The sequence below is a fragment of the Amphiura filiformis genome, chromosome 2, assembly GCF_039555335.1.
Source record: "Amphiura filiformis chromosome 2, Afil_fr2py, whole genome shotgun sequence".
NCBI classification, from domain to species: Eukaryota; Metazoa; Echinodermata; class Ophiuroidea; order Amphilepidida; family Amphiuridae; genus Amphiura; species Amphiura filiformis.
In genome coordinates, this window is record NC_092629.1 from 1,351,891 (window position 1) to 1,369,019 (window position 17,129).

The 17,129-nt window shown below is 34.6% G+C and overlaps 1 protein-coding gene across 1 annotated transcript in view; it reads left to right on the forward strand.

Moving 5' to 3' along the window:
* The window catches only part of LOC140172291 (uncharacterized), a 103,314-nt gene that overhangs the window by 61,135 nt on the left and 25,050 nt on the right, over positions 1-17,129 (forward strand). Inside the window, exons 26-29 of the mRNA XM_072195545.1 lie at positions 952-1,197; positions 2,393-2,494; positions 3,542-3,781; positions 4,901-5,005. Coding sequence (XP_072051646.1) covers positions 952-1,197; positions 2,393-2,494; positions 3,542-3,781; positions 4,901-5,005 — 693 coding nt within the window. The remainder of the gene's footprint in view (positions 1-951; positions 1,198-2,392; positions 2,495-3,541; positions 3,782-4,900; positions 5,006-17,129) is intronic.

A 17,129-nucleotide genomic window follows, 5' to 3' on the forward strand; every position in this document is an offset into this window, starting at 1 on the left:
TTTATAAAATGTCCGCCCCAGACCAAGGTGTATTCGACATTTTTAACATTTTTGATAAAATTGGAACTTATATTTGTTATGTTTTACTCTATATATACGTCAAAAACCATGCCTCAAAGTGGCTTAATTAGTAGGATATTAATTCATATAATTATGTCGTATTTGCAAAACCTTGAAATAATTTATTTGTATCACGTAACGACGTATTTGCCGATCATCAATACTGCGCAAGTCCATTATGTCGTATCTGCAATTGGGAAGAATTTACCGTTTTCACATAGTGACGTATTTACGCGACGTATTTGCGCGACTTGAACGGTAAAATTGTTTGTTTTGTCCTTTTCACATAGTGACGTATTTGCGCAAATGCTCCACATAGTGACGTATTTGCACGACGTATTTGTAATTTAAACGGCGAAATTGTCATTAGTACTTTTCCCATAGTGACGTATTCTATTTAATATTGATTTTTGTAGAATAAGTTAACCTCTGAGAGTAATAAGTGAATAACATTGAAAATATGATATATTTGCATTACATTTAACCAGGTTTTAATCGACAATAATATTTTGGTCAAGAGTATGCAGCAAATGAAAATCGCTAAATTTTCAGTTCGATTGTCTGGAAATGCGTATTTTGCAAATACGTCAGTATATACGGCCGACGTTATACTTTGTTCAGCTCGTAATTGACGGACGATTAATATCAAAATATCTTATTTTGAGAATTTTCTTCACCAGAACCATCACGAATTATCCTATACTTTCTCTACATTCATTAACACACAAAATCAGCAAAATGAAGACCAGACAGGTCAACAATAGCACTCTTAACGTGGGTATACGGCGTAGTGATAAACGCCTAACATTTCCCGCCTTTTACGAGCTGATCAAACAATACCGCTAATTAATTCATTTTAATCTATTGACACATTCTTTGCTACAATTACAGATATAAGCACTGTAGACGGCGTTGATAGCAGATTCCTGACAGCTGAAGATGGTACAGATTTTGTCGGTTTTGAAAGTGAAACTATCAAGTTCCCTGCCGGTAATCGGATTGTACATCACACCATTAGTCTCGCTGATGGCGTAGACGTTGACAAACAAGAATACTTCGAAGTATGTATGTCTAACCCAACGTTTGGAACCATCGATCCACCAGAGTGCGCTATTGTTTACATTGAAGACGACGATTGTAAGCAAATATTGTGTTGATATTCTCATTACCTTACACCCGCCTTACACATTTACATCACAAGTTGAGTTTCTCTGAGATTTCCTATCATTCACTGAGGTGATCATAAACAGTTATAACCAGATGCATGATATAAATGAGTCCATGGTTTTTTTTACTTACGATAACCATATTTCGTCGGCTGTATTCCATAGTGGCGTATAGTGATTTTTGGTCATTTTTTTGAAAATTGGCACATATGTTTTTTAATGATGTTCTCTTTCATTTTTTCTAAGTCTCATCAGTCATAATTAGCTAATTAATTAGTAATTAATTAATTAAATGTGGCGTATAGTTACAAAGTGACATTTTTTGTATTCCATAGTGGCGTATCGACCATACGCCACTTTTTATACACATTTTATAATTATGAAATATCGGCAAAAATGAAAAACATCGTATGTCATAGTGGCGTACGCGTATCGGACCTATACGCCACTATGGAATACGAACGACGAAAAGTAACGCCATAGGGATTACACGGCGACCGAGGTGGCGTACGGTTAACGTAAGGTTAGGGTATTGCGTTTTGTTCGTTTTCCATAGTGACGTATAGTTTTATTGTCAGTTTGCCAGCAATAGTATGTATTTATTTCTTTTGAAAAATATATAACAATAAAATCTATTTAGTTTACTACAGAAATTTCACATCATTTACAAAATATAATGAATGTCTGATTTACACAACTCGATTTTAAATTGGCATTTCTTCAAACCCGATTTTCTCGAAAAGTTGTTTATTCGCGGCGCCCCACTATACGCCACTATGGAATACGGACGACGATTTAGTCTTGACTTTCTAATAGAAAGTCACTTGAGGTATTTGGTTGTCAATGGGGTATTTCAGTTGAAGCCTTTACATCCCGTATGGAAGACATGGACCTAAACTTCCACATAGAAAGTGTAAGTTTCAAATGAAATGGTTTCCCTTCACCCCTCTTTGTGGGAGATTAAGACCACCAATTTGGCTGAATAAAAAATTATATATATAATATATCACATTATATTCTTAAAAACACTTGTATCCTAATGATATCTACGACCGTTATAGTAGTACAGAGCAATTGCCTGTAATATTAATTTGTACAATAAGTAATCTTTTAAAGTATGAGTTTGCATTTTAAAGTACTTCATCACCAATTTCTATCATTTACAGCTGTGTTCGGATTCGATAAACCCGTCTACTATGTAAAAGAAGACTCATCTGTTACGGTTAACATCGTTCGTCTTGGCTGCCTTAAAGTTAGGGGCAGTGTTGGTATGTACAATTTGTTGATGTTAAAGTCATACTTTAACTTCATGTGACTATTAAAAGTAAAGGGTAACACCATATCATATTAAATGACTACACCCAAAAGAATTAGTGGGTTTTAGCGGGTTCGCCGTTCGACAAACTTAGAACTGTCAAGCTTTCGTCAGGAGTAGCTCTAGCTCCTGACGAAAGCTTGGCACTTCTATACTTGTCCGACGGCGAACCCGGTAAAACCCACTAATTGTTATAATTCCCGTCGTAAAAGCATATCCCACAATTTACACCCAAAAGTTTAAGAAGCCTTCGATGCTGTTGAAGTAGACATGCTGTTGGCCAACTTGACATATATTTTTGTCATAAAGCAAAATGGAGCTAATAAATATACCTAGTATATATTGGTCCCGTTAAGGATTTTTTTTCAAATCGAAGATATAGTGAAAGAATGCTCAACCTGCACTAACTGTCAGGTGTCATAAGTGTACAGGAAAGGCTATTGTATATAGGGTCATTTTCTTAATTGTAGCCCTACAATCATTATTAATGTAGGTACACTCTGGCACACTAATTGTAAATCGCAGCCCCTCTCCCCATCTCCCCAAATTCAATGTTGATGAAAGCAATTTTGACATTGGGTTATCCAGTCCCCACAACATTGGTTGAGGGGGAATGGGTTTGTACTTCTCATCACACATTTAAACCAATTTCACTGGCTTAGAAAAGCGGCAATGAAGACATTTAACAGATTGACAAAGTGTGCCAACCATTTTCTTCCTTGATTGTCTGAGCAATCTGTTAAGACAAATCTATTTTGCTTCACAGTTTTAGAGTGGAATGACATCTAGCTTGTATCAAATTTACAACCACACTATATTTTTATATCATGTCTAAAGAACCGAACCTAAAAGTATCTGGTCAATGATTATTGAAGGAGTGTCGATATTTTACTATGTATACTGGTATTGTATTAATGTATCACTTTTATTTATGTTACGACTAATAACGAAGCTATTACACTTTATTTTTTAACGATTCTTCTCCACCTGTTGTTTTTAGTTATCAGTACAAATGACGTAACTGCGTTGGCGGATGCCGACTATAGATTCATAACCAACAGACCTCTATCTTTCGACGTCCAGCAAACACATCATACTCTCGAAGTTTTAACGTCGTCCCCTGACTTTCGCGTTGAAGGAGAAGAACGTTTCGAATTGTGTCTAAGTAATCCTGTTCAAGGTGTTTTAGGACTTTATGGACTGATTCGATGCACGACCGTTGTCATAGAAGATTGTGATAGTAAGTTAGCCCGTGTGCGTATAAATATTCTATTGACTGTATGAAGATTTTATCCACGTTCCTCGTGACTTACAATTGTCACACTTATGTTATAATTTGTCGACTTCATTCTATAGTTGTGTAATGTGGGGCACCGTGAATAAAAAACTTTCTGAGAAAATTAAGTTTGAAGAAATGTCAATATAAAATCCAGTTGTACAAATATATTATGTATTGTTATCTTTATATAATAACTTTCAAAAGAAAAAAATAAGATATATTAATACTGGCAAATTGAAAACAATACGTACGAGTCAATGTGAAAAATACTCAAAACACAAATACATAACCCTACGCCACCTCAGTCGCCGTGGAATCCCAATTGCGTTTCTTTACATCGGCATCATTCCATAATGGCATAAGGTGACCTTACGCCACTGTGGAATGAAACAAGGTGATAGCTATACGCCAAATTAAATTATTTGTTAACAAAACTTGACTGTTGAAAAAGTAAAGGGAACATCATCAAGCACATATGTGCCAATTTAAAACAAAAGAGACCAAAAAACAGCTTACGCCACTATGGATACAGCCGACGAATTTGGTTGATTTTTCACAAACATTAAAGTTTGATCAATGTTCAGTTACACCGATACTATACCGAAATCTGGTTCCAACAATTTGCATATAATGTGAAGTCGCATTTTTGACATTTCATGATATGAATAACAAATGTGAGCACAAGACAATAACCTTTAAAATGATGCCAAAAGTATAAATAGTACCAATACTTTTCAAGATATGGATAATTTTGTAAATGAAATAATACCTTGATAGTTTTGTCAAATTGCTATTCTGAGTAGTGGAACAATTAGTTTCCGGCCTTACACAGGATAGTTTAACTGTTATTTATTGAATAAATAAACCTCTTTTTAAGAAGTAAGTTCAAGAATTTGAAAGTCCATTAAGTCCCAAAGTAAAATATCATGAATTTAAGAATTCCAAAACTTGATTTTTTATGGGAATGTCATCTTTAAAGACCTATAACTCAAAAACATGTCTGATGACTTGTTCTTTTTTTTTTTGAGCTGGTCACATATTAAAATAAATCTCATTTATTCGCCATTTCCTTTTTTGTAGCTGAAGTCATATTCGGGGACGTGACATACACAGTAAACGAAGGTGTTGGTGTTGTAACTGTCAAAGTTGTCCGAAGAGGATATCTCAATAATATCGTCAGTGTCGGTAAGACAAACACTGATTAATAAAACTCTTAAATCATGTTAATCCTCAGCGATTGCTCCCTGATGAAAGAGATGACGAAGTTAAACCGTACTTACTAACAAATAAGCATTTGGTACATATTAAAACTTGGGATAACTAATTTGATTCAGGCTGAATTATTTTGTTCGACCATGCGAGCTTAGCAGATATCGCATTAGCTGGAGCAGTGCCTCCGTGGCCTCAGATTTATAGAAGTTCATAACGGTCCTTATACTGTTTCTTCATTGACAAAGGGTTGTGCATATTGACATATCTACCGACCTCTAGCCATCATCAATTATTTGTATGTTAGATAACTATCGGTGGCGTAGCGTCATGAGGGTGCCTCCCTCATCGATTTTAAAAAATAGAACATCCTGTGGGAAAAACAGCTTTACCCCAAAGTCAGCCCGGTGCCCTCCTTCAAAGTCGGTGCCCCCATAGGTTGACTCAAGCTACACCACTGATAATAATAAATATTATTACGTAATCACACCTCATTTAAAATATATTGTTTCCTGTATTTGTTCAAAAAGGCAAATAACAGTTGCATATTTCTGACTTCTGGTTACTTACATAATTATTAAAACATTAGATGGTAAATGCTCCTGATGTTGAGCCCGAACTTTTACCTCTCTGAGCTAACATCATCTTTAGCAGTAGCCTGAATCCTATAATACAGGTCTACAAATTTACGACAGGTTTTACAGTGCGGTATGGTATGGTATGGTATGTATTCCCGTAGGATTTGTTTGCTAAAATTAATTTTGTTGGTGTTTTGGTTTCTATAGGGACCAAACTGTCAGAAAATGATGGGGTTCAAATTTTCACATCCCTTCTTCCTGGGGGGTCACCTCAATTTTGGCCCCCTTAACCTATTTTTGCACCTATTTCTGCCATTTGTTAACGAATTTTAATAATGTTTGAAACTTTTTTGTATCTTTTAAGGTATACTGAATATATTTACTATACTTTCTAAGCCACTTTCAGTATCTTTGTACCCATTTATATGGTCCTTCTTCATCATTGGACCCCTAATGGTCCAATTCACAAAGTCAGATTTTTGGTTTATTGGTATTCTCAGTTTCAATGACAGCCAGAATGGAGTCAAGTGACTCTCAAAGTGGAATAAACTAGCACTGACTCTCAAAAGGAGTCGCCTGACTGTCACAAGAGAGTCAGTTGACTCTACCCGTGGAGTCAATTGACTCTACCTGTGGAGTCGCGCACGACGTGGTAGTTATTTAACACTGACTCTCAAAAGGAGTCGAACTTGACTTTTACTACAGAGTCAATTTTCTCTACCCATGGAGCTAATTGACTCTACCTGTGGAGTCATCTACACGGTACACGTGTATTGCTGTGGTAGTGGCCATTTTGCATTATATTGTTGCTGTTTGCTGCTGTTCAGCATGCTGGTCATTCGCATGGTGTATCATATGTTGGTGTTTGGTGTGATGTGGTATTTTCATGCTGTAGGCTATTAAAATTAGGAACAAAAAATAGTCGGCTGCCTTGGATTATTAGAAATCTTCCCATCAATTTACTTTCCTCAAGCAACTTGATGAACTTGTCTCCAGTTCGAAAAGGTCGTTAACTTTTGTTTGTTTATTTATTTATTTTTTGACGAGTTGTTAGGCATAAGCCTTTATTATACATATTACGAAAACCACATATTATACATATTTAAATCATTAAATCACACATTTTCAGAACACAAAGATTATTGCATTTCACTTTATAAAATATACAAGTATACGAAATTAAGTTGAACAATTAGATATATTGCGAATTTTGAGTTCATTATCAAACAAAAAGAGAAGATTGGGGTGATTACCATATCTATGTTTGCTAATACAATTACATAGTTGACAAACAAGTTGTCTTTGCCGTGTGAACCATGTTCACCAAACATGACATTTTTAACATTGAGAGAGATGTTATGTTGGATATTCAAAGATATCACTGTTTTGACTTTATCCCAAATGGGATTGCATTTTTTGCAATAGTAAAAGAAATGATCAACATGATCAATAACATTACAGGTTTCACACGTATTAGAATTTTCTTTGCCCATTTTATACAACATTGTTTTTGTGGGGTATATGTTGTGAAGAATCTTCCAATTAAGAGAAATCAGACGAGCTTCTTTAGTGCATTGGGGGACATTATTCCAAATAGAATTCCAGTTAAAATGATACCTGGGGAATTTGTTCGCCCAGAATTTGTAACACGTTGGGATGGTATACATCGACCTGATTTTAATTTCTTAAAAATCTTTAGCGATGCATTTTTTTTTTTTTTTTTTATTAAAAAAGATGTCAGAGCGTTCTTCACAAGGCATAGGATGAGTTTTCAAATCTTTAGGAAGAGCATTATGAACATCAAAGTAATCAATGAAGACCCTTGGATTTTGAGGGATACGACGCTGAATATCTTGAACAGAAAACATAGACCCTTGATTGTCAAAGAGATCGTTAATTCTTATGAAGCCTGCTCTGATCCAGTCATGCATAAACAGTGATTTACTGTTAAGTTGAATAGCATTGTTGTGCCATATTATTTCAGTACCAGGCATATCAGTAGAAAACGGGACTTTCCAGGTATTTTTTAATTCTATTGTTTTAGTGTGACTTATGACGTAATCATTGCCATCTGTTGTTTATAGTAAAAATAGTTTGTTTATAGTAACCAAACATTTGTTTGTCACTGACCATTATATCCAGGATTGATTCAATATTGGGGGTATTATGAGTACATTGGGTATAGCCAGAAAATATCAATATGGTTTATGGGAGTAGTGAGTTACTCCTTTATGCATCTGATCAATGATAGGTAAAAAAGTACTTACTATCCAATATTGTTTGTCACTGACCATTAGCCTATACCCCAGAATTGATCATTATTGGGATATCTAGTAATTGCAATTGGTATATCCAGAAACATCAATATGGACCAGTGAATAACCCTTTTCCTCTATCTAATCAATGTTAGGGGGTAATAAAAAAACAAAAACAAAAAACAAAAACAAAAAAAGCAACTTTATTTTTCTCCTATCTGATCAATGATATATAAAAAAACAACTTAATTATTGTACTATTTTGTGTGGAAAATGATGTTTTTTATTATTATTATTGTGTGTGTGTGTGTGTGCTACTAAATATTTATATTTGTTTGTAACGTTGCTAAGGATGCCTCTCACAGTAAATCACAATAAAACTATTATTTTAGGCATCTTCAAATCCAGACATTTTTACTTGCATTTTGCATCTTGAAGGAGTAAAGTAGACGGAGCTGAAATGACCTAAGTTCTGTCAAAATGTCGGAGTAGCAGATGCGAACATTAATCGAAATATAAGTTTGAACGTATGGACAGTAAGATGAAATTTGTGAAAGATGGAAAAGTGTGTCGATGTACTTTCTGTGATCCATATTATGGTTGTTACGGTAGTTTAATGGATATGAACATGGACTCGGTGAAAGAAGCCAGAATGCCCCAGAATTTCCTTACCATTTTGGAACAGTTATTAACAATGACGTGTGCTTGAAAATTCATGAATGGGAAACGGAATCTAGATCTCTATCCACGATTCATCCAGACATGTTTTTGCTAATCGCATTGATAAAAATGCACCCTCGATTTTATTTTTTTTTAAAGAAAAGGGATAGAGAACAGTTTAAGCCTCAAAGTGGAAGAAGAATATACAGAAGGAAAAAAATAAGAATCTTACTTTTAAACAGAAGTTGTGGTCCCAGGAACAAAAACAAACTGGTACATCATCATTCCAATTTTCCATGGATGAGAAAAAAACTCATTCCTGATTTGTCTGGTAGATGAGATGTGTGGGTCAACGTTAAGTGAAGTGATCGAGAGCAAAGAAGGGTATCCGGTAAGTTCCAAACGTATTTTTCACATTGGTAATGTGGTTTAATGAACATCAAATCCTATTTATAATTTGGTTTCATTTGGATATAAACAATGACAAATAAACCCAAATTTACAGGAAAAAAGACTTGATATTCTGTCAAAATACAGCAGATCGAGATGAAGTATGAGATTGTATCGTCAACAATGCAATGTAGATAGTCCTAATTTCCCCAAAGTGAAACAAAATAATAGCGTGTATGCAGCACATCCAGAAAACATGTCTGTATTCTTGTATACCTTAGCATGTTATGTATTAGGTGGGTTGCTATGGTCTATACTGTTACAGATACATTATATTGTTATGTAATCATAGTCATGATAGTGACCACAAGAAATCAATCTTTGTATATTAATGCATTAAACACAGGGAAAATGGATTGATTGAATCTATACAATTTACATAGTGGTTATTTCAAAATTCTTAAGGTCTATATACTTACATACATAAATGGATATAAAACTTTATAATGACTATAGGCCTATGGTTCAATGAACTATCATGTACATGTTAAATATGTTGGAACCCCCCTTAAGATCTATATCTGTTTATATTATATATACGGTATGTATAATTTTAAGTTATAGTAATTTATTAAATGATTAATTACAGATCTTCTTAGAGGTCATAAATGTGAATGCTAATGGCACCGAAGTTAGTATAAATAATTAGTGATGAAAGTGAAAACAATGATATGTGGGAAAAAAGACCAAAGTGGAAAACAATAGCTACCGGACGCATAGATGTAGTCACCAAGCAGAAAAAACAGCAGTGAATGGAAGGGGCAGTAGTGAAAGAAAATCAAAGTGAAAAACCAAAATAGCTGTTGGTCATGTATAGGTGGAGCCTCAAAACATAACAGAGCGATATAAAAGATGTCAATGAAATGCTTGTATGAATGAGGAATCAAATGGCATACAATGGGGAAAAAAAGAACAATCACTCACCCAGGATGTATGGCATGAAGTTGTGTGACTGTTATATTGCTGATATTATTTAAATGATTGTTTGTAGTTACAATACATAAGGTAACTGTTCACTATCGGTTGTTTTGCAAAGTGATGAACAGTGACCCTTCACATTGCCTTACAATATACATATATATATGAAATTATTTTTGACCAGTATCATTTCAATTTATCAATGGTATACGACAGGGTTGCTACAATGACTGCTAAAAAGTCTAACTCCATTTTGCATTATTGGAATGCAACAAATATTTCAGTTTCTTACCATACTTGAGAGCACGTCATAATTGTTCGAATTATGATGAATTAATCATAGATGAAGGATTTTGGGAAGATGAATAGATATCGAAATTTATATTATAATTATTGGTTGCATATCATTATGTATGATTTTTGTTTTAATTCTCCGTACTCCCAAACTCATCCCTCCTGTTTTTTATATTTTGTTCTTACACTTCTACATGTATGTTAAAACAATAATGTAAAAAAAATAACGTAAAAGATTTTTTTTTGCAAGAATAAGAAAAACATGTCAAGTTAAAACAATCGTAACAAAACAGTTACGTGTAATATTGAAACATGAAAAAAAATTATAAGATTGATAAATATTATATTTAGATAAAAAGTGAAACACAAAATGAGAAACAAATAAAATTTAATAAAAATGTAATGAGTACAACATGTAACAAAAAAAAAGGTGTAGCAAAAATGGAAACACATTAGTTAAGATAATATAACAAACGAAAAGGGCAACATTAATTTGTAGCATTAAAAAAGGATGTAACAAATAATTTGTGTTTGTAAAGTAAAAGAAATGATAAAAACTGCTTAAAAAGAATAATAATTGTGTATAAATGATATTAAATATAAAGCGTGTGTGGTTATCAGCAATGATATTTTGTTGCATGCATACAAGTAAATAAAAAACAAGCTTTGTGTCATGAAGCATGGATCTATAATAGCCTATGCATTTTTGTCTAATAATATAGATATCAAAGCAATTAAAATACTCTCATTACAAAAGTGAAATAGCAAGCATTTTTTTCTTGAAAATCATTCACATAAACTTACCTACATGTAGTCCGTCTATTACACTTAGTATGCTGAATGAGAAACGCCCATTCACATAGAATTCTAAGCAGAATAATTGCCATAATAAACCTATATCCATGTCTACTCAAAATATTAAAATGATTTAAGTGGCAATAATCATCTTTATTTGAGCTGTGGAAATACACTTTGCATCACCAGTATTTATATTATATCAGCACCAAACTAATATTTCAAACCCTTCTAAAACAGGGGATTGGATTATAAATTCCACAAACTCCTGTTCATAACATACTGCTATGATTCTTTCACACTCGTTCGACTAGCCTTTTTTCATCATCTAAACAAAGGTTACAATGAGCAATTGAGTAACAAATTGAGCAGCAAAACGAGCAAATGAGTAACAAATTGAGCAGGATGAGCAGCAAAATGAGCAAAGGGATAACAAAATAAGCAGGATGAGTAGCAAAACGAGCAAATGAGTAACAAATTGAGCAGGATGAGCAGCAAAATGAGCAAATGGATAACAAATTGAGCAGGATGAGCAGCAAAATGAGCAAATGAGTAACACATTGTGCAGTTGGAGTAGCAAAACGAGCAAATGGATAACAAATTGAGCAGGATGAGTAGCAGCTTGAGCAAATTAGTAACAAAATGAGCATGATGAGCAGCGAAATGAGCAACATATATGAGCAGAATGAGCAGCTATAAAGAAACTATAAAATCTGGTTTTCCTTATGTTTCTAATCATTAAGTTCTGAACTCTCAAAGAATCAACATGAATGCCTTATCAGCTGCCGGTAAACCCCATGCTTGTTCCTTGTGCGACAAAATGTTTGCTCGCCAGTTCAATCTGAAGCGACACAAAGAAACTGTACATGCTGTTGAAGAGTCTGAAAAATACGAAGATGAAGATTCTGAAGTAGATGATTCAGAAACTGAAAATTATCTAGGAGATAATTTTGAGTCAGACTATTCTGATTCAATATCTGAGGATTCAGATTCCAACAGGAAAATAAAATCTGAATCATCTGATGAAGAGATGTCTGGTGACGAGTTTGAAGACAATGCTGCATATCAAGAATTGTATCAGCAAGCATTTGAAGAAACGCAACCGATAAGGGATGAAAAATACCAAAAGTATATCAACCAGGGTATGGATGAAGAACAAGCAAATGAAAAACCTTACATTAAAACTTTGTGGGCACTTCAGCGGACCTTTTTTAACAATTACATGACATATTTGTGGCGTAATATTCATCTGAAAGACGATGAAACTCACCAGGAGATTATGGATGATCTTGAAGAGAAAATAGATGGTGACTTGGACATACGCAAAGCTCTGAACATGATGAAGAGAGTAATAGCTAAACATCGGAGCAAATTTGATGGTCTTTTCGTTTACGATGACGGGACGGATGAAGGAATGGAAGAGGATGATCATGAAGACAGCGCTTGAAAAAAGGAACCAAAATTACTTTACCAACACCACCACCACCACCACCACCACTAAAGTACTTAACACTATACTGTAAAATAAATACCAATGCTGTATATAATTTAATACTTATAATAAAGTATATTTAATATTAATTCTGTACATGAAACCATCATGTGATACAAATAACCTTTAAAAGTCTATAATAAAAGCATTGTATAATGCGAGACATTTATCTTCTTGTACTGTACTGTGTTGTTGTTACTATTTGGATCTATTTTTTATAACACGTTTAGGATTTAGGCAATGTATTCCATATTTTCAAATATCACACATAAGGTATCATTTTCACTTCACATTAGCAACTTAACGAGTTAACAACAATAAATGTACATAACTTAGGCTGCAATACCCTGCTGGATTCTCTATAGTCAGGGACTAACTTTTGAGGAGAGCGAGAGCAACCACTCTCTACTGCTCTCCTTAAATTTGATATTGGAGAGTGATTTTTAGCTTGATCATTCTCTCTTTACATTCTATTGTAAATGCTCTGAACAGCTTTCCTTGAAGACTCCAGAAGAGCTATTTAATGCTCTCCTGCAAATTCCAAAAGACAGTGCCTGTATAGTAATCCCTTAAAAATATTGGAGGACATTTTAAATTGATTTGGGCGGTTAACGTATACAATTACAAATAAGTATATTGGCCCCGTGAGTACCATACTTGACTCAGTTGACTGCCGGCTACTGCACCTGATGTACTACTGCTCTTGCGCCCTGGTTTCTTGACCCCTGTCCCTGACCACACCCATTAATATAGAGAAGTCCAATCTGAGAGTAATATGACTTGCTGCATAATCAAATACTGAACATATAATCTAGTGGACAAAAATATCTTTTATCTGTATAGCATTAGCAAGAAATACTTTATCAGGGATATGAGACAAAATATCCCTGAAGTTATACACTTCAAAGATTTTGTAGTATAATATTTTAACATAACAATTGTTTGATATATATGAAAGTATGAATTTGTGGTAATAAAATAGACAACAGGAAAACAAGAAAAACAATGGAATGCTGATTTAATTCTTTATTCATCTGAGATTTATTTTGCATAAGGAATTCTTACAATATTTGGACGTAATATTTTTAGATGGCAAAACATATTTCTGAACCTTAAAAAGCATCAAACAGAATGTATTTCAACATGTATCTGGTCAATAATATTATCTTATTATACAAGGTATGGTTAGAGACCTCTTATTAGAGGCATTAATGGTAACACACTCTGTCTTGATTTGTGCATATAACATAACAGCTAGCTCCATTCAAGTTCCAATGACATGATTTCAGACAATATCAGTGACTATAATAATTAATGTTAGTCGTTTCTTCACTGAATTCACTGAAAAGTAACTTGCATATATCATAAATGCTAATGCATAGTAAAAATCATTGTTTCCAAAATGAAGATATGACACTCTGCTCACACATGGTATGCTACTTTGCATGTCCAGAAAACAGTATTTAAGCAAGCAGTTCCTTGTTAACAATATCAGCTCCTGGGAAAGATCAGTTTGTTGCGACAAATTTAGCGACATCTATACTTGGACCAGTCAGATCTATGAATACCCCTATGTCTCTGTTTTTGTAATTGTCAATTGATCTGGCATTGGATGAAGGCAATATATACATAATCTGCCACTTTTAATAACAAAGATCGTAGAAGAATACCAAGTCAGGTACTCTGAGAAGCGATGATAAGCTTAAGCTGACTGGAGAATCACACAGATCTAAGTATCTTTTCAGTTCCAGTGTCAAGAATTGTCTCTCATTTTAGTTAGTCTTTCGACTGAAACGTTTTGTCAGCCTGTCCACTTTCATGCGTGCTGCATGCACTGCCTCTGCTTCTGATAAGTAACCACTTAAGTGACTTCCAAGATGCATAAATCGCATCTGTGCAGGTCCGTGGAAATATTCCTTGCCGTTGCGATACTCCTTGTTGCTCAATTTTGCACACGATTCTGTTACTGTCTCGTCAAAATCAATCACCTTAGGATCAAGTTGCAAAATTTTAGCTGACTCCAGGAATATAGCTTGTACATAGCTCAGGTCAAGTTTATCTAGGACTTCCTCGTAGATTATGTCAAACAATGGATCCTCACAGGCTACACAGATGTGCTGCAATTGACTCGGATTATCTACTTGATATCCGTTGCGCCGTTCTTTCATCAATGCATCCGAACTTTGTTCTAGCTCGTCGCCGATTATGTAGTTGAGCAGGTATTGTAGTCGACGCATCGGTTACTCAGTGGTTGCTTGTCTCGACTGACACTCTTGCCATAAGTAAACCTCTGTTTCACTGTCCCATCCGTCACTAGCCATCTGACCTAGATAATTATTAGTCTTCTCTAGACAGAAATGATGAAATGCTGGAGATGACAGATAAACTGTACTCTACCAGATGCAAAATACAAGTGAAAATATCTTGATTGGAAGATGTCTCAAATAATAGTGATACCACTTTTTTTTTTTTTTTTTTTTAATCCGAGTTTTATTGTGTTTTACTGTAAGGGCGTTCTTAGAAACGGTTACTCACCACTCCCATAAACCATATTGATAATTTCTGGCTATACCCAATGTACTCATAATACCCCCAATATTGAATCAATCCTGGATATAATGGTCAGTGACAAACAAATGTTTGGTTACTATAAACAAACTATTTTTACTATAAACAACAGATGGCAATGATTACGTCATAAGTCACACTAAAACAATAGAATTAAAAAATACCTGGGGAGTCCCGTTTTCTACTCATATCAATATCCTGTTTGTAAACAACCGGTTTTGTGTTAAACCAATATTTGATTACAGATGAGTAAAACTTGGGTAACTTATAAATGATATTGACACAATCAATGCCCATGGTTTTAATAGAGCAGTTACATTTAAAAAGGTCTGTATTAAGACCAATCTTAGACACATGATATAAAGCAATATTTTTCCACACAGCAACCTCATTATTGACGGGTTTCTTTATCCAAGACAACATGTTACATGAAACATTTTTATTCCTCCCATATCAAAGTCAGAAATGATTGTTCTGCGTTTTACCGCTTCAGCTCTATTCCAAACAAATTTTATGAACATGTTGTTGATTTTTGTCACCACTTTGTCTGGAATAATAATCGTGGAAGCAATATATGTGAGCTGTGATGCTAAAAGAGATATGACAATTAAGTTTCTACCAATCATTGATAATCCTCTCATTTGCCATGCACGGATAGAACTCTCGACTTTTTTAATTTTTTCATCCCAGTTACAATTGATTTTTTCAAGAGGAACGTTTGGGCTAAAGGTAATACCAAGGATTTTAATAGTATTATCTGGAGAAAGCTTCCAATTAACATTACCAATTTTAAAATCGTTGTTTTTGAGAGAACCAATCCAGATGGCGTCACATTTATTGTAATTCAAACAGAGACCAGATAGAAGCGCAAACTTATCTAGAATGACTAGAGTATTTTGGAGTGCTTCAGCAGAATTGACAAATATTGTTGTATCATCAGCAAAGGCTGAAATGTTGACTTCGTTGCGACCATATCCTTCTATAGGAAGTTTTATACCTCTAATAGATTTGGATTGGCGAATTTTACATGATAACAGTTCCACACTTAGAACAAAGAGCAATGATGCAATCGGGCATCCCTGTCTTACACCGCGTTCGACTTCATAGAATTTAGAGATATGCCCATTGTTTATGATACAATTTGATGTGTTTTTAAAAATGACAGAAATCCATTTTATAAATGATTCATAAAAATTGAACTTTCTTAAAGCATACAAGATAAATTCACGTTCAATTGTGTCGAACGCTTTTTTATAATCAACACATAACATAATACCAGGAATGTCATTATCATCAACATAACGTAAAACATCTTCGATTAAACGAATGTTATTATGAATACTACGACCTTTTACAAATCCATTTTGATCATTGTTGACCCTTAAGTACTTTTTTCAATCGAGCAGCAAGAGACTTTGTTACAATCTTGTAATCGATGTTAAGAAGTGTAATTGGACGCCAATTATCGAGCCTATCACGAGGCAATCCTTGCCTTTGTGAACAGGTCGTTAACTTGAGTTTCTTCATTTTGTCCCACACTGAGAGTCTTCATGTAGAGATCAAATGTTCAGAAACGAACTCGACAAAGCGCTTCTGCAGAATGCCGTTCTTTGCCTCATCTGACACAAGCGCTGATCCAGACTTATCAATGGATTGTCTCTACAGTGCAACTCAGTCAGGTGACGCAGCTTCGGAGCATTTGCTCTTGACCTCACTGCAGTCTCTCCTGAGAGCTGATAATGTTCTGTCCTTACAGAAGATCTGGAAGCTTTTGGAAAGCTATTGAGATATTGATTCACTAGACCAGCTAGAGCTGTGGTAGTGACTAGTCGGTCTGGTGCGGCTTCATCTCCACTGAGTCTAACCATCCCACCATGTCCCTTTAGCTTCTTGATTTCCTGGTCGAGGCCTTGATCAGTGAAGAGATGCGCGAAGGGTATCTGATCTTACCACTACAAATTCACCAGACTTCAGTGCATTCCATGCTTATGGGTCATCTTTTTCAAATGTATTCATTTGAGCAAGATGGACAGGCATCAGACGAGCATAGTTAAAGAAATCATGCTGGATAAAGTTATCTAATGATGACA